Source organism: Coregonus clupeaformis, chromosome 24 (genome assembly GCF_020615455.1).
Source record: "Coregonus clupeaformis isolate EN_2021a chromosome 24, ASM2061545v1, whole genome shotgun sequence".
NCBI lineage: Eukaryota > Metazoa > Chordata > Actinopteri > Salmoniformes > Salmonidae > Coregonus > Coregonus clupeaformis.
The window spans coordinates 40319348-40343822 of NC_059215.1; the positions used below are offsets into that span (position 1 = coordinate 40319348).

General features: G+C 43.0%; 3 protein-coding genes across 6 annotated transcripts; all 3 read right to left on the reverse strand.

The window, feature by feature from the left end:
• LOC121538127 (lethal(3)malignant brain tumor-like protein 1) lies at window positions 1-13429 on the reverse strand. 2 transcript variants are annotated; one of them, XM_041845915.2, is made up of 22 exons: window positions 13172-13429; window positions 12075-12234; window positions 11673-11854; window positions 11411-11531; window positions 11058-11223; window positions 8649-8784; window positions 8415-8451; window positions 8201-8292; window positions 7693-7797; window positions 7332-7467; window positions 7050-7141; window positions 6790-6941; window positions 6590-6666; window positions 6387-6472; window positions 6065-6175; window positions 4290-4404; window positions 4052-4151; window positions 3718-3918; window positions 3545-3594; window positions 1776-1933; window positions 1621-1683; window positions 1-930 (listed from the first exon to the last, which is right to left on the reverse strand). In XM_041845915.2, the coding sequence occupies exons 2-22, from the start codon at window positions 12211-12213 to the stop codon at window positions 796-798; spliced, it is 2454 nt and encodes an 817-aa protein (XP_041701849.1). In that variant the 5' UTR covers window positions 12214-12234; window positions 13172-13429; the 3' UTR covers window positions 1-795. The 2 variants fall into 2 exon arrangements, with proteins under 2 accessions (XP_041701849.1, XP_041701848.1); XM_041845914.2 differs by having other exon boundaries at window positions 13056-13429.
• Window positions 13430-13511: 82 nt separating this feature from the next.
• LOC121538128 (serine/arginine-rich splicing factor 6) lies at window positions 13512-17452 on the reverse strand. Its single transcript, XM_041845916.2, has 6 exons — window positions 17256-17452; window positions 16510-16664; window positions 15129-15253; window positions 14790-14992; window positions 14595-14663; window positions 13512-14427 (listed from the first exon to the last, which is right to left on the reverse strand). The coding sequence occupies exons 1-6, from the start codon at window positions 17360-17362 to the stop codon at window positions 14073-14075; spliced, it is 1014 nt and encodes a 337-aa protein (XP_041701850.1). The 5' UTR covers window positions 17363-17452; the 3' UTR covers window positions 13512-14072.
• A 1358-nt stretch (window positions 17453-18810) lies between these two features.
• Window positions 18811-24421, reverse strand: LOC121538124 (mRNA export factor). Of its 3 annotated transcripts, none has more exons than XM_041845911.1 (13): window positions 24229-24421; window positions 23826-23947; window positions 23598-23702; window positions 23390-23482; window positions 23218-23304; window positions 22964-23050; window positions 22492-22563; window positions 22097-22225; window positions 21757-21863; window positions 21578-21653; window positions 21264-21458; window positions 21055-21140; window positions 18811-19273 (listed from the first exon to the last, which is right to left on the reverse strand). In XM_041845911.1, coding segments are annotated over exons 2-13 (1119 nt in total). In that variant the 5' UTR covers window positions 23907-23947; window positions 24229-24421; the 3' UTR covers window positions 18811-19272. The 3 variants fall into 3 exon arrangements, with proteins under 3 accessions (XP_041701845.1, XP_041701844.1, XP_041701846.1); XM_041845910.2 differs by having other exon boundaries at window positions 23826-23944; window positions 24228-24421; XM_041845912.2 differs by lacking the exon at window positions 18811-19273 and having other exon boundaries at window positions 21051-21140; window positions 22118-22225; window positions 23826-23944; window positions 24228-24421.
• Window positions 24422-24475: the final 54 nt, after the last annotated feature.

A 24475-nucleotide genomic window follows, 5' to 3' on the forward strand; every position in this document is an offset into this window, starting at 1 on the left:
CGAGATTGAACTGGACATTTATTTGTTCATATGGAATGAATGATTTTGACCCAAGAATATCTTGACACAGTTTGCCCACCAGAGAGAAATATAGTTCTAAGAATCCTGAAGCCCTTGTAACATTCTATTTAAATACAGTGCATAATTCTACATAAAATATAAAACCGACATAAAACAATAAATCCCCAGATATCTTGATATTTCTGACTGAAAATGTAACCTTTTTGAAATGTTCCAAACAAATTTCATATTTTGAAACATGATATTGACCATGTCACATAATATCTGTAAGTGCTTGAGAAACTTGAAACCGTTTCTGGTATTCAAAACTGACCATTTGCTCTATCATGGACCAACTATAGGAACAGCAGAATAAAATCCCCCTGGATGTCAAATATGTGAAAAAGCATGGCAGTAAAATACCATAATTTCATCTAACTAAATCCCACATAAATAATTCCATATATTTTGCATAAATGAAAATAAGTATATATTTCGACGCTCCTTACACTTTCAGGTAAGAATCCATCTGATTTGACTCCTTTTATTGCATGAGCAGTGAAGCAACCTTATAGAAAACTTCAATTATACTTTTCCCTGTTTTCTTCGTCTCTCAGTTCTGTCCCCCCATCTCTTTCCCCCTTTAACTCCACTCTCTCTCATCGCTCACTCCCCTCTACTGTTCTCTCTCTCTCTGATGGGTACTGAACACCAAACACATAACAGGGGTAGGATTCTGGATGAATTTGGCACATGATGATTGGTCACTGAATCTCTGGCAAAGTGGGGGTGGGATCACTTGAGGCCTTCGTCAGTACTCTTGAACATTAAAATGGCGTTAGAGATCTTGAGGGCTGGACCGAGCTTGATGCTCATGATTTTGACGATGTCAGTCTGTGTCAGTAATAGGAAGGCCTCTCCGTCAATCATCTAAGAAGAAATATACAAGAAGCAGGTATTTAAAAAAAGTAAATCATACAAACAAAAATAACAATAGAGGACTTTTGGAGGCCCTAAGCAAGATTTGGTTGGGCCCCCCGCCCCCCACAAACTCGCAAAAAAATTTAAAGGCGCCCCCTCTTGATGGTGGAGAGAACATTTTAAATTGATCAGTTCATTTCCTGCAATTCAATTTTTTTTGCCATGGGGCGGAGAGAAAACTTTGCAATTTTACAACACATTTCCTGCAATTCTACACATTTTGCCATGGGGTGGAGCGATTTTTTTGCAGTTTTAAAGCTAATTTCCTGCAATTCTACACATTTTATAATGACTTATGCCATGTTAATATATCTGAGTGAGAATGACTAACAAAATCAATTGCAGTTGATAGACCAATAACAAAGAGAGTTTGCCCTCCTCTCTGCCAATAACAGCTAGTTTTCAGGTTACACATCCCTCCCATTAGGCTCCTCCAATTAGGCCCCTCTCTTAGACAGTCCTAGCACAATTCTTGCTTGAGAAATTGCATTTGTCTAAGAATATATTTTTGTTTCTTTTTGACCATTTGAATTGAAAACAAGCAGAGCAAGGTACTTAATTCTTATCCAGAAAGGATTTTATATTAAGATAGAAATGGTTGCATTGGACCTTTAACTTATCAATTAACATTGTACTCACTTCCTCTTTGAAGACACAGGCTTGCTCTTCACAACCAGTCAGATTCTGGACAAATCCAAAGACCTGTTACACAGAACACAAAGAAGAGTGACTGATGTACTCTGGTCCACCGTTTGCAGCCAAAGATAAATAGGGCCGAGCAGTACAGCTCTCACCTCCTCCACGGTCCATGCTGCCACCTGTGTAGCATGGATGCCCTGGACGCCAGGCAGCAGTTTGCAGTGTTGCTCCCAGCACAGAGACAGGGTTCGGTCCGGGTGGGCTGACAAAGCAGACATGAACAGAGACGGGCACATACCCTCTGTGGCCATCGCTGCAGCACAGGAAAACACACACACACATATTAATGCATGTAAACATACTGTATGGATGCAGTAAACTCATAGCTGCCTTAGAGAATCAGAGTGCGACCATAGACATACAGTGAGGGGAAAAAGTATTTGATCCCCTGCTGATTTTGTACGTTTGCCCACTGACAAAGACATGATCAGTCTATAATTTTAATGGTAGGTTTATTTGAACAGTGAGAGACAGAATAACAACAACATAATCCAGAAAAATGCATGTAAAAAATGTTATAAATTGATTTGAATTTTAATGAGGGAAATAAGTATTTGACCCCTCTGCAAAACATGACTTAGTACTTGGTGGCAAAACCCTTGTTGGCAATCACAGAGGTCAGACCTTCTGCTCCCTCCACAGATTTTCTATGGGATTAAGGTCTAGGCCACTCCAGGACCTTAATGTGCTTCTTCTTGAGCCACTCCTTTGTTGTCTTGGCCGTGTGTTTTTGTCATGCTGGAATACCCATCCACGACCCATTTTCAATGCCCTGGCTGAGGGAAGTAGGTTCTCACCCATGAATTGACGGTACATGGCCCCGTCCATCGTCCCTTTGAAGCGGTGAAGTTGTCCTGTCCCCTTAGCAGAAAAACACCCCCAAAGCATAATGTTTCCACCTCCATGTTTGACGGTGGGGATGGTGTTCTTGGTGTCATAGGCAGCATTCCTCCTCCTCCAAACACAGTGAGTTGAGTTGATGCCAAAGAGCTCAATTTTGGTCTCATCTGACCACAACACTTTCACCCAGTTCTCCTCTGAATCATTCAGATGTTCATTGGCAAACTTTAGACGGGCATGTATATGTGCTTTCTTGAGCAGGGGGACCTTGTGGGCGCTGCAGGATTTCAGTCCTTCACGGCGTAGTGTGTTACCAATTGTTTTCTTGGTGACTATGGTCCCAGCTGCCTTGAGATCATTGACAAGATCCTCCCGTGTAGTTCTGGGCTGATTCCTCACCGTTCTCATGATCATTGCAACTCCACGAGGTGAGATCTTGCATGGAGCCCCAGGCCGAGGGAGATTGACAGTTATTTTGTGTTTCTTACATTTGCGAATAATTGCACCAACTGTTGTCACCTTCTCACCAAGCTGCTTGGCGATGGTCTTGTAGCCCATTCCAGCCTTGTGTAGGTCTACAATCTTGTCCCTGGCATCCTTGGAAAGCTCTTTGGTCTTGGCCATGGTGGAGAGTTTGGAATCTGATTGATTGATTGCTTCTGTGGACAGGTGTATTTTATACAGGTAACAAGCTGAGATTAGGAGCACTCCCTTTAAGAGTGTGCTCCTAATCTCAGCTCGTTACCTGCATAAAAGACACCTGGGAGCCAGAAATCTTTCTGATTGAGAGGGGGTCAAATACTTATTTCCCTCATTAAAATGCAAATCAATTTATAATATTTTTGACATGCGTTTCTCTGAATTTTGTTGTTGTTATTCTGTCTCTCACTGTTCAAATAAACCTACCATTAAAATTATAGACTGATCATTTCTTTGTCAGTGGGCAAACGTACAAAATCAGCAGGGGATCAAATACTTTTTTCCCTCACTGTAAATGTACAAAGCTTAAAGCTGTGAGACTCACTCTGGTATGTTCTCTGCTGGATTTTTCTGTACTTAGGGGGACGGCCAATCCTGACAATAGAGAACGAGAGACACTGGTGAGAACGGGGGCTACAGTAGCAGATTAATACACCACTATGTCTCCTGAGTCTGACCTCATACAACAGCCTTAGCCACTGTTGACATGAGGCTTACCTGCCATGGTACCGGGACTTTTTGGTCCTTTGGCCAAAGACTAAGATGCTCCGCTTTGCTCTGCTCCCCTCTGCATCTGATAGGTCGGTCTTGAGTCTGCCCTGGTTTCGCTCAGCCAGTGGGCAGCCTGACAGACAGTGATGTGCTGTGAACCGCCCAGTCACATGACCCGAGCCATCACATCCGGGTGTCGGACACTTCCTGTTTCAAACAATAGGGTTGACTCCATTATAACATCATTATAACATAATCATAGCATTGGTATGGAACACATATCCACTTCCATTAACTGTTTCATAGGCGTTTCAAATACCTATTTCTGGGGGTTACTGACCTGTGATGGAAGCTGTACTTGGTGGATCTGGAGTGGCTGATTCCTTTGCAAGGCATGGAGGAGAAACTGGACTGGCCTGTGGTTGCAGGTTCCCTGGGGCCTTATAAAAAAAACACACACACGCACCCAAGCATACGCACACAACCCAAACAGAACATGTAAGCACTCATACCAAGGTGAAGTAGAGTCAGGGAAGTATGGTAGCTGTTACCAAGATGTTGGGTTTTGTTGGACTCACGGGGGGGCACTTTTAGCGGGTGACCTGTACTCTCACACCAGCCGACTGGGTGGATGTCAGGGTGGTCCGAGTCCATCCAATCATCATACATATGACTCCAGCCATCAAAATGGACCTGTGGGAGTATGGTATATTATCACATAGTTATGGGAGTGTACAGTCGTGGTCAAACGTTTTGAGAATGACACAAGTATTGGTCTTCACAAAGTTTGCTGCTTCAATGTTTTTAGATATTTTTGTCAGATGTTACTATGGTATACTTAAGTATAATTACAAGCATTCCATAAGTGTCAAAGGCTTTTATTGACAATTACATTAAGTTTATGCAAAGAGTCAATATTTGCAGTGTTGACCCTTCTTTTTCAAGACCTCTGCAATCCGCCCTGGCATGCTGTCAATTAACTTCTGGGCCACATCCTGACTGATGGCAGCCCATTCTTGCATATTCAATGCTTGGAGTTTGTCAAAATTTGTGGGTTTTTGTTTGTCCACCCGCCTCTTGAGGATTGACCACAAGTTCTCAATGGGATTAAGGTCTGGGGAGTTTCCTGGCCATGGACCGAAAATGTCGATGTTTTGTTCACCGAGACACTTAGTTATCACTTTTGCCTTATGGCAAGGTGCTCCATCATGCTGGAAAAGGCATTGGTCGTCACCAAACTGTTCTTGGATGGTTGGGAGAAGTTGCTCTCGGAGGATGTGTTGGTACCATTCTTTATTCATGGCTGTGTTCTTAGGCAAAATTGTGAGTGAGCCCACTCCCTTGGCTGAGAAGCAACCCCACACATGAATGGTCTCAGGATGCTTTACTGTTGGCATGACACAGGACTGATGGTAGTGCTCACCTTGTCTTCTCCGGACAAGCTTTTTTCCAGATGCCCCAAACAATCGGAAAGGGGATTCATCAGAGAAAATGACTTTACCCCAGTCCTCAGCAGTCCAATCCCTGTACCTTTTGCAGAATATCAGTCTGTCCCTGATGTTTTTCCTGGAGAGAAGTGGCTTCCTCGCTGCCCTTCTTGACACCAGGCCATCCTCCAAAAGTCTTTGCCTCAATGTGCGTGCAGATGCACTCACACCTGTCTGCTGCCATTCCTGAGCAAGCTCTGCACTGGTGGTGCCCCGATCCCGCAGCTGAATCAACTTTAGGAGACGGTCCTGGCGCTTGCTGGACTTTCTGGGGCGCCCTGAAGCCTTCTTCACAACAGTTGAACCTCTCTCCTTGAAGTTCTTGATGATCCGATAAATGGTTGATTTAGGTGCAATCTTACTAGCAGCAATATCCTTGCCTGTGAAGCCCTTTTTGTGCAAATCAATGATGACGGCACGTGTTTCCTTGCAGGTAACCATGGTTAACAGAAGAAGAACAATGATTTCAAGCACAGCCCTCCTTTTAAAGCTTCCAGTCTGTTATTCTAACTCAATCAGCATGACAGAGTGATCTCCAGCCTTGTCCTCGTTAACACTCTCACCTGTGTTAATGACAGAATCACTGACATGATGTCAGCTGGTCCTTTTGTGGCAGGGCTGAAATGCAGTGGAAATGTTTTTGGGGGGATTAAGTTCATTTTCATGGCAAAGAGGGACTTTGCAATTAATCTGATCACTCTTCATAACATTCTAGAGTATATGCAAATTGTCATCATAAAAACTGAGGCAGCAGACTTTGTGAAAATTAATATTTGTGTCATTCTCAAAACTTTTGACCACGACTGTAGTAGTGGCACTGGTACATACAACCATGAGACATGCACACACGCACACTACTGGTTGACCTTAATGCGGTGGGTGTCGACCTCCTCCACTGTGGCCACCCGGATCAGGCCGGGGCTCCTTCTGTCCACTGCCTCCAGCTTCATCTGAGCCTGGAAGCCATGAGCAGGACGCTGCGGAGCGGAGGGTCACATCGTCATCAAACAACGGCACAACACCTGACCTCAAATCAGTCCCTATAGTTCATTTCAAAATAGTAATTATGTTCACAACTCCACTTTACCCCACAAAAAAGGATTCAAGTCAAGTCAATTGTATTTATCAATTTCTGAAATGACCACAGTGTATGGTGGTATTCATTGCAACAAATCCGCAGTGATGTACCACTTTAAAGGCCTCAGAAGACACCGCGGTAGAACCAGTCTCGTCCAGGTACCTTGGCCAGGAGAACCTGCCTGGGTCTGGGTAACCTGACAGGACAGACAGGGCACATGGGACACAGTTCATAGGTGTGTGTGAAATGCCACCGTATTCCCTATATTTCACTTCTTAGATCTATATTAATTTCTTACAACTTTATCAGTCACCTTGAGGTGGCGTGAGGGGGAGGCTCCTCTCTTGGCACCAGCCAATAGGATGGATGTATGGACTGCTGGCGTCACACCTGAATGGGGTAATTCAACATCGACTAATCAGATTAGAATTTAAATCATGGCATCATGGCTACTAAAACAGCACAGTTCATGATTTAGAGAAGTCATGAAAAGACATGAAATAATGGCCTCACCAATAGTCATACGTGTCATCCCAGTTATCAAAGTGAACCAGGAAGCGGTCGTCCACCACGTCGGTCACGGTCGCCACGCAGATGAGAGAGGGGTTCATGCGGTCGACCGCCTCCAGCTTCATGCCCACCTCGAAACCACACTCCGTATCAGTCTGACCAGTGGGCCACCAACACAAACACACCACATTAGCCGCTTACAGTTAGTTACTTCAGGTAGATGCATGCCACTGATTGAGGATAAGAGTCATGCTTAGACTTACTCTTCCAGGGCTGGAAAACACCTCTTTAGGGGCAACTTGTGCTTTACTCATTCTCAGGTAGCTGGCCCAGGAGAACTCCTCCTCTTTGCAGCCTATGACACAGACACAAACATATGATACGGACATGTCCCTGGACCACTACTCTAATAAGGCCATTCTCATTCATTACTTTATGATTCAGATCCTTAGGTGCTTGGGCGAATGATCTGCACCATAATCTAAATGTGAACAGGAAGTCCAAATTGCAGCCCAACCACAAACTAAAGCCCAGTATACTCTGACCTTTGGGGGTGTACAGTTTGTGTCCAGTGCTCTCACACCATCCCGCCGGGTGGATGTCAGGGCAGTTGGCATTTACCCAGAAGTCATGACAGTCTGAGTAGCCGTCAAAATGGAGCCGCAGCCTGTAGCCACAAACCTACAAACAGGACAAGACAGACAGAAGTCAAACCATGTCTCCCCAAATCTCTCTCTCTCCGTGTCTTTCCTCAGTTATGTGGATCCGTCTCTCTCTGAGGATGAATCAGTGTGTACAGTCAGGGTGTGTAGTGTGTATGAAGCAAAACAGTCAGGACAGGGAGAGAGGTAGAAGCAAACCTCAAAGAGCATGCGACTGTAGGTTGAGCAGCGCTGCACACAGTACCTCAGCCACAGTCAGAACAAAGTACATGGAGGGGTGCTGGGGGTCGATGCCTTCTAACTTCATGCCCTGGCGGAAGCTGCTTTTGCACTGCGGGACCCTCTGAGACTGGAAATACAGGGGGTCATAGTGAGAGAAGCCATAGACACATTCATGCACACTCACAATTTAATTTGCAAAGAATATTAACTTTTGTTCTCTAATTTAGTAGGGCAGTGACGATACCAGTATCGCAATAGTTTTTCCATGGCAAATATGAAAACACAAAGCAGACCCAACTCTTTGGTCCTTTAGAAACCTGCTGTATGTAAAATAATGTGTGCCATAGATTGGAAAATAAATCAATGTGACTCTGGATGACAACATAATGATGTTGTTTCCAACATATTTTCCTAAAGAAGTTGAATCCGCTTCGTGTTTTCTTTCCTTGCCATGATACTAACTAGTATTGCGATACTGGTATTGTCCCGGCCCTATCATTTAGTATGTATCGAAAGTTAATAAAACCCACCTCTTGAAAGAGTTTGGCTGGACCTGCCACTGCTTTGACCTCCTCCAGATACTGTCCCCAAGTCCACAGCTCCATCTTAACTTCACCAGTACCTGTTGTACACAGACAGAAAACACAACACAAAGCAGATTGGAGATCTGATACAACAGAAACATGACTTGAATATATGGTTCAAATGGGTTTACATTTTGTATACATTTTTGCTGATTCTCACCCGCTCTGTTGTGTCCGCTTTCTGTCTTCAAATAATCCTAGAACCCCAAATACAACACATCGATTTACTACAACAAAGACAAAGTACCTACAGCATGAGTAGTACTGAACAAAATAATTGATTGATGCATATGGCCATCACATGCATGTGAGCTCATTTACTTATTACAAAAAAAAATACTACTAAATTGTGAATGCATTATGTGGGATCGAGTGACCCTCGAGTGATTCCCACCATGCCATCCAGTTCAGACTCTTCCTCCGATGGACTCAGGTAGTCCTTCCTCTTCCTCTTCTTCATGGGTTTCAGCAGCTCAGGGTCCAGGGACGCTACCCTGCCCCCAGGAATCTTCTCTGCACCTCCCACCCTCCTAAGGGACAGATAAGAGAATAGTTGAGTCCACTACACAAAGCTTTGCCTTAGGCTATCTATGACCTACATTACATCTTCTGCATGGTGGTTAATACAGTGAGGGAAAAAAAGATTTGATCCCCTGCTGATTTTGTACGTTTGCCCACTGACAAAGAAATGATCAGTCTATAATTTTAATGGTAGGTTTATTTGAACAGTGAGAGACAGAATAACAACAAAAAAATCCAGAGAAACGCATGTCAAAAATGTTATAAATTGATTTGCATTTTAATGAGGGAAATAAGTATTTGACCCCCTCTCAATCAGAAAGATTTCTGGCTCCCAGGTGTCTTTTATACAGGCAACGAGCTGAGATTAGGAGCACACTCTTAAAGTGAGTGCTCCTAATCTCAGCTTGTTACCTGTATAAAAGACACCTGTCCACAGAAGCAATCAATCAGATTCCAAACTCTCCACCATGGCCAAGACCAAAGAGCTCTCCAAGGATGTCAGGGACAAGATTGTAGACCTACACAAGGCTGGAATGGGCTACAAGACCATCGCCAAGCAGCTTGGTGAGAAGGTGACAACAGTTGGTGCGATTATTTGCAAATGGAAGAAACACAAAATAACTGTCAATCTCCCTCGGCCTGGGGCTCCATGCAAGATCTTACGGAGCTGTGAGGGGAACGGCACCTCCGTACCTTCAGGCTCTGATCAGTCCCTACACCCAAACGAGGGCACTACGTTCATCCACCTCTGGCCTGCTGGCTCCCCTACCTCTGCGGAAGCACAGTTCCCGCTCAGCCCAGACAAAACTGTTCGCTGCTCTGGCACCCCAATGGTGGAACAAGCTCCCTCACGACGACAGGACAGCGGAGTCACTCACCACCTTCCGGAGACACTTGAAACCCCACCTCTTTAAGGAATATCTGGGATAGGATAAAGTAATCCTTCTAAACCCCCTTACCCCACCCCAAAAAAATACTATTGTAAAGTGGTTGTCCCACTGGCAATCATAAGGTGAATGCACCAATTTGTAAGTCGCTCTGGATAAGAGTGTCTGCTAAATGACGAAAATGTAAATGTAAAACGTAATCTCACCTCGTGGAGTTGCAATGATCATGAGAACGGTGAGGAATCAGCCCAGAACTACACGGGAGGATCTTGTCAATGATCTCAAGGCAGCTGGGACCATAGTCACCAAGAAAACAATTGGTAACACACTACGCCGTGAAGGACTGAAATCCTGCAGCGCCCGCAAGGTCCCCCTGCTCAAGAAAGCACATATACAGGCCCGTCTGAAGTTTGCCAATGAACATCTGAATGATTCAGAGGAGAACTGGGTGAAAGTGTTGTGGTCAGATGAGACCAAAATCGAGCTCTTTGGCATCAACTCAACTCGCCGTGTTTGGAGGAGGAGGTATGCTGCCTATGACCCCAAGAACACCATCCCCACCGTCAAACATGGAGGTGGAAACATTATGCATTGGGAGTGTTTTTCTGCTAAGGGGACAGGACAACTTCACCGCATCAAAGGGACGATGGACGGGGCCATGTACCGTCAAATCTTGGGTGAGAACCTCCTTCCCTCAGCCAGGGCATTGAAAATGGGTTGTGGATGAGTATTCCAGCATGACAATGACCCAAAACACATGGCCAAGGCAACAAAGGAGTGGCTCAAGAAGAAGCACATTAAGGTCCTGGAGTGGCCTAGCCAGTCTCCAGACTTCAATCCCATAGAAAATCTGTGGAGGGAGCTTGAGGTTCGAGTTGCCAAACGTCAGCCTCGAAACCTTAATGACTTGGAGAAGATCTGCAAAGAGGAGTGGGACAAAATCCCTCCTGAGATGTGTGCAAACCTGGTGGCCAACTACAAGAAATGTCTGACCTCTGTGATTGCCAACAAGGGTTTTGCCACCAAGTACTAAGTCATGTTTTGCAGAGGGGTCAAATACTTATTTCCCTCATTAAAATGCAAATCAATTCATAAAATTTTTGACATGCGTTTTTCTGGATTTTGTTGTTGTTATTCTGTCTCTCACTGTTCAAATAAACCTACCATTAAAATTATAGACTGATCATCTCTTTGTCAGTGGGCAAACGTACAAAATCAGCAGGGGATCAAATACCTTTTTCCCTCACTGTATATTCTTGTGTCTGAGCATCCAGTGTATGCGTATGATGCATCCTTGATTTTAATTTAGCGTAAAAGACACTTTTTATAGTAAAAGGATGTTTTCATACATTAATTTGATCATGTGTGGATAGGCTTCACGCTTCAGTACTTACTTGTCAGTCATGGGTTCCCTGCGTAGTTGCTCTGGGTAGGTTCTCTGTGCCATGGGATCACAGCTCTCCTGTTGGCCTGGCCCTCCCTGGGTCTTAGGCTCAGTCGTGATGGGCCTCTCCTGGTCCACAGCCACACCACCCACAGAGCTGAGAGGACACAACACATCTACAATGGAGGCATTATGTCAGGTTAGGATTAGGAAAGGATTGCATTCGGGGTTGCAAATTCTTTATGTGGATAATTCTGGAAATAAAAATATGTTTGAACGTGCTAGTTAATTTCCATTACGGTTTAGTTAAGAGACTGTTAAGCTGCAGACAACACACAGTATTACTAATTTTCAGTAGCCTACCTGTTTTGTTAATTGGCCTGTTTTCGGAGTCAGGTATTTTTCCAGACACCACTACTGGTTCAGCGCTGCTGATATTCCCTTGGCTGATAATCTCCAGTGTTCCACAGTCACTCACACAGAACTGAAAAAGACACAGATTTCAACCATGTGCACACATGGTGCGTCTTTACTCCAACGCTTACTAACATTTACATAATTTAGCAGAGAACCCTATGCTTCTAATAAAACACGATGGTCATGAGACCATACGATGGTCATTCACCTTTAGGTTGCTGCTGGGTAAGATGGCCATCCCTTCTTTCCACTCCAGCACATGGACGATGCTACAGGTCCCCCCAACCTGGGGGGCTAGAGTGGGGGTCTCCACCTCTCCAGCTATGGCTCCATTACCTGCCTCAGCAACACCCAGAGAGACCTCCACCTTCTGGGTACTGGGAGCAGGGGCTGGGGAGAGAAGAGCCAGGCTTCTGAGTTCTGAGCGAATGTGAAGATATGATATAGCTACGTGAGACTAGTAGGAGGGTAGTATGTACCCTCTCTGGTTTGTCAACATTTAGGACATTGTGCAGCATATCTCTGAGTTGAAAAATGTTCAGGGTGCAATTCATTACGGTATGCTATTGAGTGTCATAGTTCCAGAAGAGTTATGGTGGCCTTATCTCACCTGGCAGGATGAGTGCTGTGGTGGTCTGTGGGCGTGTCTTATTTGACAGACTGTCATTGGAGAGGGAATCACTGGAGTCAGTGAGGGGAGTGGGATCTGCTTTTTTGGCTGAAACATCCAGCTCCACTTTGGCACTCATGGCAGACCTCACCTACTGCCTCTGTAAAGAGATCATAACAATTTCACATATTAGGATTATAGTGACAGGTGAGGTAACATTGGATTGCAGTGCTAAGGGGCCTGAATGTCAGAAGGGTTACAGGCTTCAGACGTATTCCGCATATTATCCATCCCCTGCATCCACAGTATTATGTTCTCTATTACCATTACATATCAGAATATAGGGGACAATTGCCTGTACATATATGCTGCCATTTTCTCATTTTAAGAATTTAAAAAATGCTGTGTGCGATTTCTGAATTATTGTGGGGATTTTTTTTAAACCTTTACAATTTAATGAATTACTTTTAGTATCACTTGACAGCATTGGAGATAAAGTACATTCGGAGAAAGGTTTATTATTTAAAAATAAACAATTTAATTGTGAGGACATCTGTCGATGCTTTTTGACAACGCTGCTCTTCGAATAACAATTGAAAGTAGAGACACAAAGCAAAATCGAATTATATTATTAATTGACCAAAAACACAGCAATTCCGCTGTAAAATGGCGGAGGATCATAAATCCTTGAAGCTATTTGAGAAAAAAAAAGAAACTCACTACAATTTTTGAAAATGTACAAAGCAACCAATCCTGGCAAAATTTCAAATGAATGGCATCGCTCCATGACATGCAGCGACAACAATAATACAATACCGTTTATGTTGCGGACCGTAGCCTATTATATGTTTCCTGAGAACTATCAAATATGACACAATATATTGAAATCTTACATTATTTGCGATACGAAATAGCTTTATGGCTAATTATGTGTATGCATGCTGGATATCAACCACAATAAAATGACAATTGCCATCTTACCATCTGCAAGTTATAATTTCAAGATTCTGGAGCGCTTATTGCATGCATGTCAAAGCATTATAAATGTATATCAGCTGACCAATTACAAATTAAATTGGGGACTCAATTTAGCTTACCAGCGGTTTCTCTTGCGGATCAGAATTTTACGCATGCGCAGACCACCCACAGTGGACCCATGTTCATTTAACCAGAAGAATGTATAGCGCCAACTCAATAATAAACGACTGCACCCCAAAATATTAAGGGAATTACATAAAAAGTCACACTCTCCCCCCACCGCTTTTCACGTTAATACAATGTGTTATATAAACACTGTACACACCATTTCACCGTAAGGAAGAATCAATAATAATTTTCATAAATGATATAGAATTCAGTTTTTCGTTTTTGGGCCAAATACGAAAAAAAGCAGTGCGTTGTGTCATCATGGCAGCAATATAAATCAGAACCCAGCAATTTTCATAAGAACATTTATTAAATGTACAATAAAAAAATGGAGATGGTTACAAGTAATCAGACGTCTTCTCATGTGGGAAAGGGTAGAATCTGTACCACTATACCCGGTTAAATCTCCTAATTGAATGCCAAAAAACTGCTTGTCTTCAAGATGTACATGCAAGTACATTTTTTTTTGGGGGGGGGGGGGTCAAACGCCACCCTGAGGTAAGCAAAAGCAGACCAGAGGAATGAATACAAATAATAACTAAAAAAGGACATGAAAGAAAAAGGCCTGACTTGTTTTAAATACAAAGCCATTCAGACAAGCTCCCCCATGTACAAAACGTATTAATAGCTGTAATCTACGATAAAGATGACTAAATCGTTCTTATGCCATGAATAATACAATGTCAAGATCATAGTTTAGATTTTTAAGTGCGGCACCGATTAAGACTGAGCAAGCCTTGATTAACCTGGTGCTGCGATAGATCTGTTAAATCAAATAAGAGCTGCTCCTATACATCCAGATTGCTCTAATGGGGAACATGTGGATGAAGCAAAAACAACTGGGCAATGCCTTTAATCTCGGGAAGCTGATCTAGACCTGGAGCGAGATGGGGAGTGGGAGACAGATCGCTTGTCCGGAGACTTGGAGCGACGGTCAGCTGCTGGGGACGGGGAGTGAGAGGTTGGCTCCTCCTTCCCATTCCCCATGGGGGATGCCGAGCGGCTACGGGACTTCTTGCTGGCCAACTTCTCCTTGGAGCGGCTGCGGGAATCACGCTCGGATTTCACCTTGGAGCGGCTCTTGGAACGGGACTTGCTTTTGTCGGAGCGGGATCTGGATTTGCGGGTGCGAGAGTGGGACCGAGACTTGCGGGAACGGGACTTCCTTCCAGACCTGGAGCGACGCCTCTTGCTGCGAGAATGGGATCTACAGGGGGTTGACGATTGGTTACAATCATTATGAAAAATAAATAAATAATTGTATGCACTCACTAACTGTAAGTCGCTCTGGATAAGAGCGTCTGCTAAATGACTAAAATGTACCCATATTGACCAATCTAAACCATCAATTTGTAGACAGGGGGGCCATCTTACCGGGAGCGGGATCTGGAGTTACTCCTGGAGCGGCTGCTCCTGCTACGAGAGCGACGTCTGCTGCGAGACCTGCAGGAGGGTACAAGAATACAAATGTCACACATCCCTTTAAAGTGACAACAGATGGGAAGCAGAATGTTGGATGAGAAATTCATCAAAACTACTCAAAGAGCAGGGCGGTGTGTAGAGCCTCACCTGGAGCGGCTGCCAGAGTAGGAGCGGCGGCGGCGAGACTTTTCCTCCACCAGGCGGATCTTCCTTCCGTTGATGTCCGTGCCGTCCAGCTTGTCCAGGGCCCTTCTCATGTCCGAACGCGAGCCGAACTCGATGACACCCTCGTTGGTACGCTCCTTGTGGGCGTCAGCGTACGTGACCTCTCCTGCCTGGCGCATGAAATCCTGTAGAGGCAGAGCCACTCCGCTGAATATATCCCAAATGTTTCAGAAACAAATGGCCTGCCATGGACAGCAACTGGCAGTTTATCTTTAGTGCCTGTCCCTCACCTACAAATATAAAATTGTCCCAACAACTCACCTTCAGATCCTGCCAGCTGCAGCGGCTGGACAGATTCTCAACGATCAGCCGGTACTCAGTACGGACAGGTGGCCCGTACTTATCCCTGCCAGTGCGGCTTCTGCTGCTGCTGTAACCACTACTACCTTTAAATGACAGGTTATACAAATAGTCAGCAAAACAGAGTGGCATATAGGCATTTCACTCAGTGGATTAGACCATAAACAGAGAATGCAGCTACCAGAATAAAAGGTGTGGTAATGTTTAACCTAGGTCCTGTAAGATGTCCATCTGGACCCATTCTCAAGACAAACCTCTTAATAAGTGACTGAGGTCTTAAAGCCGTGGCATTTGTTGTCTTAGTGGATGTCAGTTTATATTCTCCTCACTGTATCGCCTCTGAAGTAGTTCACTGCTGTGCAAAGAACACCACTGCATCTGTTACCAGCAACATACAGCCAGTCTGACAAATGTTTAATAAGTGCAATTCTTTAGCCGTACAAACAAATGGACATTGATGTTCTTCTTCTTACAAACCATTGAATCCTGAAAGACAAATAGAGGCTCCCACAAAGTCGCTGTCAAAAACTTGTATCACATTTAGTAAGCGTGTCAACTGACATAACGCTACAAAAGTTTTCCCCATGACTTAGCCTAACCGGTTGTCAAACTGGGGGCAATTCAGTTGGTTTGCCCACTTACAGCGAGCGGTAACATGTTTTTGACTTAAAGCCGCCCCACTTATTCTTTCAACATAGAAACCAATGGGAATCCTCACCATCACCCCTGGTCTATTGGCAAAAGGATGCTGTCATCATGGCTTCCGGTTAGGTCAGCCAAGGGTCAAGGGGCATAGGTCACACACACATTGTAAGGTGAAAGCCAAGGCCAAACGGGACAGGCAGTCTCATCTTAGCCAGTCATCTTAGCCTCAATGGACTCGGACTCAGCCTCAGCCCGCAGCTGGACTCTTTCAAATTGAAACATCAAGGACTTTGTTAATGCTGAAATCAAACGTAAAATACAATTCACATGTAATGGTATTTAACGATACAGCTAGGCTATATGGTGACAAAGCCGTGACTTCATAATAGCTAAATACAGTTGTTTATAGGTGTTTACAATTCCACCAGGAAGAAAACACTAGAAACATGGTTTCATTACATCTAAACAAACAGTAGGTGATGTCTGCGCCAAGTTGGGTCAAACTTAGACCATACTCAATGGTGACACTTTTATACTAACATTAATTACTTTATCGCAATGGTGAAACCATTGAGTATTGGCGAGCTAGGTCAAACTCCACTTTAGGATCACAGGTCTGTGTGTATACGGTCCACATTCACATTTCCTTGATCCATTGGGAAAGGGCAGAGGGAACATTGAAATAGATTGCACTTACTGCGACCACCCCCGCCACCACTATATCCATCTCGGTCGCGCCGCGGTCCTCTGGCATGTTCCACGGTCACACGCTCCCCGCACAACTCCTTGCCATTCAGTTCATACACTGCGTCGTCCGCATCGCGATTGTCATCAAACTCTACAAAGCCATATCTAAAAGATTAAAACAAAAAGTTAATAACCTTGTATTCGGGTAGCATAACTGCAAAACGAATGAGTTTTAAGTCGTTTATACTCATTTCAGACAGAATGTGGCATATTTTAACCCATACTCGTTTAAAATATACCCCAAAACTGGTAAAAATAAATAAAAAGTTAGCATGGTAAATTAGTGGGCTCATTGCCTGTGCATGAAAGGGGCTTTTGAGGAAACTAGCTAATTGGCTAACTAGCTAACGTTAGGGTAGCGAACAGTTACATGGCAGCAAAAAAAGAAAAAACTGTCTGCAGTGCAGCCTAAACAAGCAGCCATTTTGACCACGCTAACGTCAGCTAGCTAACGAAGTTCTTTACAAAAAAATGAAATGCTTTAGTAAAGCAAATTTGTGCATCTAATAATCACAAATGTTATCTAGTTGCTATTACATGCACGAATATCAACGCAAATGTGAATGTAACTAGTTATTTCACTTATATGTTTTGGGAGAGCTAGCTAGCCGAAACCAAGTAGCTATGAAGCTAATGTTAGCATGCCAGCTATTTGTTGTTCAACTGATTCTCTTCATATGATCAACTTGAATTTACCCATTTTTCAGATCAATTTCCATAACCTTTCCGTAGCCACTGAAAAACCTCTGAATGTCTTTTTCTCGAGCATGATAACTCAATTTTCCAACATAGACGCGAGGCATGACTATTGATCCTCGGTTGACTTCACAAATTGATAACAAAATGCCGTTAACAAAAGAGATGTCGCCGAGGAGTTCGAACGTTTTATGTAGACCATGACGTCCAGAACTATCATCGCGAGAATACACGAATTCACACTCCAGAGTCTGTGTCATATGCCGCGTTCATATGCTAGTCGGAACTAGGAAACTCGGACATTTCCGAGTTGCCGATTCGTTGAACGCTGCACGTGTATAACTATAACAATAACCATTTAGCACGTCGGAAATTCAAGTTTCATAGTTCCGACCAATACGTAAACGCTGCAACAGACTGTAAAAAATGTATGATCTAAACCTGTCAGTACGTCTGTATGTCCCAGTATCCCTAAATTATCATTGTCTGTAGTAGTAGGTTACTAGAATATAGAACTAAACTGAATTTCCACCAGCATTTTTCAGTCTATCGTACAGAGTAGTTTAGTTCTGTATTCTAGTAGCCTACTATAGACAAGGAGAATTGAGATACTGGGACCTGCACACATTGATGCCAAATGCGTGTCCTTTTCATAGAAATTCCTTTAATATAAATCGAAATGGGTAAAACAGGGTAAAAATACAACATGTTCAACAATAGTGAATATCCTTAGTTTAGTTCCAGGAGCCCAGTATACCATGTACATATATGTTCTATGCATTCCTATTTGCTTAGTGTTCTAAACGTTGTGCCCCACTGCACTGTGTATGTGCAAGAGTAGAATAGATGAGCATGAAAAAAGGTGTTGTAAAAACCAGTCGGATAGAAGAACAGCTTAACTTGTCTTTATTTACTCATTTATTTCATTCTTCAATGTCATTAAATTGTACAACAATGTAACAGAGGAGAAAAAAATATATTACCATGCAATCATGGTATCAGTTACCAGGTTTCCATCCAAACTTTTAATGTGAGTAAAGTACGTCGGATAAAAAAATGTAATGACAGGCCCGATGGAAACAGCAAATTTGTCGAACTTCACAAATGTCGACAAAACAAAATATGCTAGACAAGGTGACATATTTTTGTGTCTGTAAACTTAATTACGCTAGTAATGGCGGTGGAAATGCTTTATGCGCAAATATTGATATAATAACCATCATATCGAAGTAAACTTGGAGTCATGCGATTAAATAAGTTATGATGAACTGCACAGGGTGGTGAGTGCACGGTAATGAGCTTTGATGCTACTTTCCAATAAATATTGAGGGTCTTATTCTGGTGACATGATCTATGCTTGGCTGGCGTTTGATAAATAAAAATAATCTTGCTCTTTTGACCATAATAATCTCATCATGTAGTAGGCTATACCCACACTGTATCTGCGAGCTGTCGGCTAGAGCGCACATGCTTAAGGGCACATTCGCTATATAACAACATTTTTAGTGACAAAACCATCAATAGAGTTGAAAATGCGATGGAAACCCATTTAACTTGTATTTTTTATTTAGTACATGGGAATTTCACCGCAAAAGTTATTTTTATGTGCACTGTCATCACGCACAGCCTTCTATCCACAACAAATCAATTGGATGGAAACATCTCTGGTGGGAAAATGTGCATATTGTTTTTAGATTTTGTTTTAGCAGATTTTCGAATATTCACATGAAAAGTCTGTCGCCAATTCGATGGAAACCTAGCAACTGACAATAGAAAATAAAATATCAGATATTACAAAACAATATCATCTCCTCACTCTCCAACCCCTATTGGAATGCCTGTGGCTGGGACAGAATAGCCAGGCCAATTCCAAGCAGATGAAAGACCAAGTGATTGGTCTTTTTGCAAGCAACAGCTCCACCATCGGTGTTGGCACAGGATAGGAACAGGGTCATGCAGGCATGAGGTGTGTGTTTGACAACCCTCCATTTTGCAAACAGGCGAGACACTGGACAAATCTAGAGACATGAGAAAAATGTACAAAAAGTCATTAAGTCTGTTGCTTTCAAGTCTTTGCTTGTCCGCCAATATACAGTGCTATGAATAAGTATTTGCCCCCTTTCTAATTTTCTCTACTTTTGCATATTTGTGATACTGAATGTTATCAGATCTTCAACCAAAACCTAATATTAGATAAAGGGAACATAAGTGAACAAATAACACAACAATTACATATTTATTTCATAAACAGTTTTGCAACACCCAATTCCCCTGTGTGAAAAAGTAATTTCCCCCTTACACTCAATAACTGGTTGTGCCACCTTTAGCTGCAATGACTCCAACCAAATGCTTCCTATAGTTGTTGATCAGTCTCTCACGTCGCTGTGGAGGAATTTTGGCCCACTCTTCCATGCAGAACTGCTTTAACTCAGTGACGTGTGGGTTTTCAAGCATGAACTGCTCGTTTCAAGTCCTGCCACAACATCTCAATTGGGATTAGGTCTGGACTTTGACTAGGCCATTCCAAAACTTCAAATTTGTTGCTTTTTAGCAATTTTCATGTAGACTTGATTGTGTGTTTTGGATCATTGTCTTGCTGCATGACCCAGCTGCGCTTCAGCTTCAGCTCACAGACGGATGGTCTGACATTCTCCTGTAGAATTCTCTGATACAGAGCAGAATTCATGGTTCCTTCTATTAAGACAAGTCGTCCAGGTCCTGAGGCAGCAAAGCATCCCCAAACCATCACACCACCACCACCATGCTTGACCTTTGGTATGATGTTCTTACTGTGGAATGCAGTTTGGTTTTCGCCAGGCATAATGGGACCCATCTCATCCAAAAAGTTGACTCAAGTTTGCCAAAAAGCACCTGGATGATCATCAAGACTCTTGGAAGAACGTTCTATGGACAGATTATTCAAAAGTATAACTTTTTGGATGACATGGTTCCAGTAATGCCTGGCGAAAACCAAACTCTGCATTCCACAGTAAGAACATCATACCAAAGGTCAAGCATGGTGGTGGTGGTGTGATGGTTTGGGGATGCTTTGCTGCCTCAGGACCTGGACGACTTGTCTTAATAGAAGGAACCATGAATTCTGCTCTGTATCAGAAAATTCTACAGGAGAATGTCAGACCATCCGTCTGTGAGCTGAAGCTGAAGTGCAGCTGGGTCATGCAGCAAGACAATGATCCAAAACACACAATCAAGTCATGAAAATTGCTAAAAAGCAACAAATTGGAAGTTTTGGAATGGCCTAGTCAAAGTCCAGACCTAATCCCAATTGAGATGTTGTGGCAGGACTTGAAACGAGCAGTTCATGCTTGAAAACCCACGTCACTGAGTTAAAGCAGTTCTGCATGGAAGAGTGGACCAAAATTCCTCCACAGCGACGTGAGAGACTGATCAACAACTACAGGAAGCATTTGGTTGGAGTCATTGTAGCTAAAAGGTGGCACAACCAGTTATTGAGTGTAAGGGGGCAATTACTTTTTCACACAGGGGAATTGGGTGTTGCATAACTTTGTTTATGAAATAAATAAAATAAATATGTAATTGTTGTGTTATTTGTTCACTTATGTTCCCTTTATCTAATATTAGGTTTTGGTTGAAGATCTGATAACATTCAGTATCACAAATATGCAAAAGTAGAGACAATTAGAAAGGGGGCAAATACTTTTTCATAGCACTGTACATGTGGTTCTAGATTTCTTATGCATAGAATGTCTTGCAAAGGTCACCATAGAGGTGCTCAAAGGCGATTAATGTGTTGACAATCACAGGCAGTCTGACTCACCATTTCTTGTTCCGAGGTTTCAGCTCCTCAGTAGCATTACGCAGGAAGATGTAGTTCTTTTTCTGAGGGTTGTAGTACTCATGCCCCTGAGGTTTAACACAAAGATGTATACATTTAACTTATTAGAAATATTGCCTGGCCATTTTGAAGGAATAGAATGAGTCTTAAAATCAACCAATCATAACATGAGGTGCGAGACAAAATGTTACCTTTGACCAGTCATAGCTAGAGGCGTAGGCAAAGATGTTGCCATTGTTGTTGAACGAGCAAGCTGTGATTGGCTGGTCCAGCTGCTCCGAGGTCTTCAGCTTGGTGCGGGCGTCTTTATCCCAGAAGCTAAAGCGACCGTCAGACCCAACAGTCGCCAGTGTACCATGGACAGGATGGAAGGAGATGGCATTCACCTGTTTGATCAGAAACAGCAAGCTGTTTGCATGAAAAACACCCCAACATCTTACGCTTCCTACTGACTGTAGCCAAACTGATATGATAGCAGGGTGGAGAGAGCACAAGCTGGACTCACAGCATAGATGTCTTGCGGTGTGGCTGTGTTGGTTCCATTCGACCTGTGGCACTTGAAGGTGAAGTTATCCTTGGCTCTACAACACAAAAACACACAGTGTGGTGAGTAGGGTGCCATGGGTGATAGCTAAGGTCTTTCTCACAGTTTGTAAGGAAAATCACACGGTTTGTGGCACTCACGGGTTAGGAGGGTTGATGTAGTGAATGGCGACCCGCCCTTCAATGCTCCCAAGAGCAAATCCAGCAGGCTTGTTCTGTTTGTCCTTAAAGATGGCTATGCAGCGGTGCTGATACAGGGAGACGGAAGAGTTGGTGTTAGGGTGTACACTACAGGCATTAACTACTCAATAATAACTGATAATCAATGGAAACGGCACTCTGTGAAAAGGTGAGTGTAATATGTGCGAGGCAGAAAAGTGTGTATGTACATTAGTAGACAGTCCTGTAAATGTGTTGGTCTTTTTTTTATTGAACCTTTATTTATCCAGGAAGACCTGTTTTAGGGAGACCTGTAAGTCACCTGGTATGTGAAACCAGTCACCTGGTGTTTGAGTGGTGAGTCTATCCTCCTGAACTCAGACGGCTGGTTCTCAAGCTGATATACAATCAAACCTCGCTCTGCAGACGCTACCACTGCCATGGGGTACACCTGGAAACAACAGCAGTCAGCTCACCAATCAGCAGACAACACATAATAATAATAATAAGCCATTTAGCAGACGCTTTTATCCAAAGCGACTTACAGTCATGTGTGCATACATTTTATAAAACCAGGACACAGCACACTTATCTAAATGTTTTGAACATTTAACTGCTGAACACAATTCAAATCACTATTCAGTCCTCGCTATTCAGTTATTATAGAAAACCACTTAAAGAATATGAATCACTGGAGCGTTAGCACTAGGTCCTCACCACGTCTGCACAGTAGCACCTCTCCGGCAGCTGCAGGGACATCATTGGGTTGGGCGAGCGGGTGTCCCAGAACTATATGAGCAAATCAAACAAGTGAGCAAATTAACCATTACAGTAAGTAAGATAATTACATTATTATCCCCGTGGGGATATTTTTTTTGCGGCACTGTGTACATTAAAACATATCAAGCATACAATGACATAAATACAAATATAAACAATAAATACAATGAGAATAGAAAAAGTGCAATTCATGGGTATTTCATAATGATTCAACTGTACACATCAGTACACCGTCAACAACAATGTCAACTGTAGGCCAGACGTCATTCAGGAGCTTTACTGCCACTGGGATAAAGGAATGTTTGGCTCTATTTCTTTTATGCCCTGTATAACTATATAATAACTATGATATAAAATAGATGATCATTTTGGAACAAGGATTGTTTCCAATACCAATCATTTTTCTTACCTTCAGAGTTTTGTCCCAGCTGCCTGTCATGATGCAGTTGTAGTTGGGGGCTTTGATCCAGTGGACTGTTCTGATAGGAGCGTCATGCTAAGAGGAAACACAAATCAATACCATTTCTAATCTGATCTAGGTTCAACAGAACTTGTCATAATGTAATCTAGGGAAGCGATTCCCCTCTGTTGCACAGAGAGGTGATGAAACTACCATTTGAAAAATAACACTTAAAAACAGTTTTCATAGTCTGAAATATTTACCTGTGCGATCTGTATTGCCTGGTTGCTGTTGAGATCCCACATTTTGGCAGTCTTATCACAAGACGCTGTGAAAACCTTGCTTCCGTCCTGAGAGAGCAAGGGAACGAATAAGTCAAGTTTCATTCAAACACCTCATATGGTTCGTAAAGATATGTGATGTGAGAGGGCTTACTTCGCTCCAGCAGACATCAAGGACTGGACCTGTGTGCATCTGCTGGGCTTTGGGGACTGTCTGCCCATTGTCCTGTACCTCCCAACACCTCACCTGGAAAAATGGAAGAAAACAGTCACGTGTTACAAAGTGAATGGTTTTAGACTCATAACAAAAAGGCATGCATCTGAAGTGAGCACTTGAAGTGGAACATAATGACTTGACTCACATCATTGGCCCAGGACCCCCCTATCAAGAAGTTCCCTGGCATGGCAGGGGGACTAAACGCCAAGCAACTGATGCTGTCATCTGGGGGTGAGGTTACTTCCACATCCTATATGAGATCACACATTATTCAAATTAATGATACCTCTCAGAACAAGTTCTAATAATCAACTAGATTAATCATTAAGCAGGTTACTGAAAGGGAATGTTCTTTTCTAGCTAACTACGTTACCTTCATTGGGTTGTGTGTGTCCGTGGTTGCCGCTCCGAATCCTCCCGCGCCAAACCCAGCGCTTGGCCCAAACAAGCTCATGACGTTGGATTGTCTTGAGCCAACACGCGGTTACTAATCTGAAATAGTACACAATAAACAGCATTACAATACTGTGAAGTTATTCGATTAACCTTTACATGCATTAGTGATATTATACATACATGATAATAATGAAAGAGGACCATTAGCTATTGGACTTCAGTGGCTAGCTAAATGAATGGAGGTTGCTCACAAACCATCACGTTGTTCACTTAGCTAGCAATACATCTGCACCCAAGCCACCGCTGTGACACTAAATAGCTTACTTTTGTCGCAGGGAAATGCAATAGTTTCAAATGTGTACATATCGAGTTTGTTTACCTTTTTTTACGTTGAAAAGTAGTTTGGTTCAAGAAAACGCAGCGCTGTGAGCTGAATAGGAAGTGCATTCACTGCACATGCGTCGGCAATTTAGGTTGCGTTCCAGGGAGTCTTCATTGCAGTCTCGCTGTTCAGATAATCACGTCTCACAATTCAATCATTTTTTCATTTAAAAAGTATTTTGATCCGAATCCCTGGTGATATGACTACCTAGAATGAATTTGTTCTAATTCCACCCGTTTTCATAT

Bases quoted from the DNA above. Each gene is read 5' to 3' on its own strand.
- LOC121538124 (XM_041845911.1), bottom strand. From the start codon at position 23,906: ATGAGCTTGTTTGGGCCAAGCGCTGGGTTTGGCGCGGGAGGATTCGGA. The intron at 23,483-23,597 runs GTGAGTCAAGTC...CCATTTTTCCAG, and splicing joins GGGGGTCCTGGGCCAATGAT to GTGAGGTGTTGGGAGGTACA. The intron at 22,564-22,963 runs GTAAGAAAAATG...TTGCTCATATAG, and splicing joins GCTGGGACAAAACTCTGAAG to TTCTGGGACACCCGCTCGCC.
- LOC121538127 (XM_041845915.2), bottom strand. From the start codon at position 12,213: ATGAGTGCCAAAGTGGAGCTGGATGTTTCAGCCAAAAAAGCAGATCCC. The intron at 6,942-7,049 runs GTAAGTCTAAGC...CCCACTGGTCAG, and splicing joins TGTTTTCCAGCCCTGGAAGA to ACTGATACGGAGTGTGGTTT. The intron at 6,473-6,589 runs GTGACTGATAAA...CTGTCCTGTCAG, and splicing joins CCCCCTCACGCCACCTCAAG to GTTACCCAGACCCAGGCAGG.
- LOC121538128 (XM_041845916.2), bottom strand. From the start codon at position 17,362: ATGCCTCGCGTCTATGTTGGAAAATTGAGTTATCATGCTCGAGAAAAA. The intron at 15,254-16,509 runs GTAAGTGCAATC...TGTCATTTAAAG, and splicing joins TGGTGGCGGGGGTGGTCGCA to GTAGTAGTGGTTACAGCAGC. The intron at 14,664-14,789 runs GTGAGGCTCTAC...ACCCTCCTGCAG, and splicing joins TACTCTGGCAGCCGCTCCAG to GTCTCGCAGCAGACGTCGCT.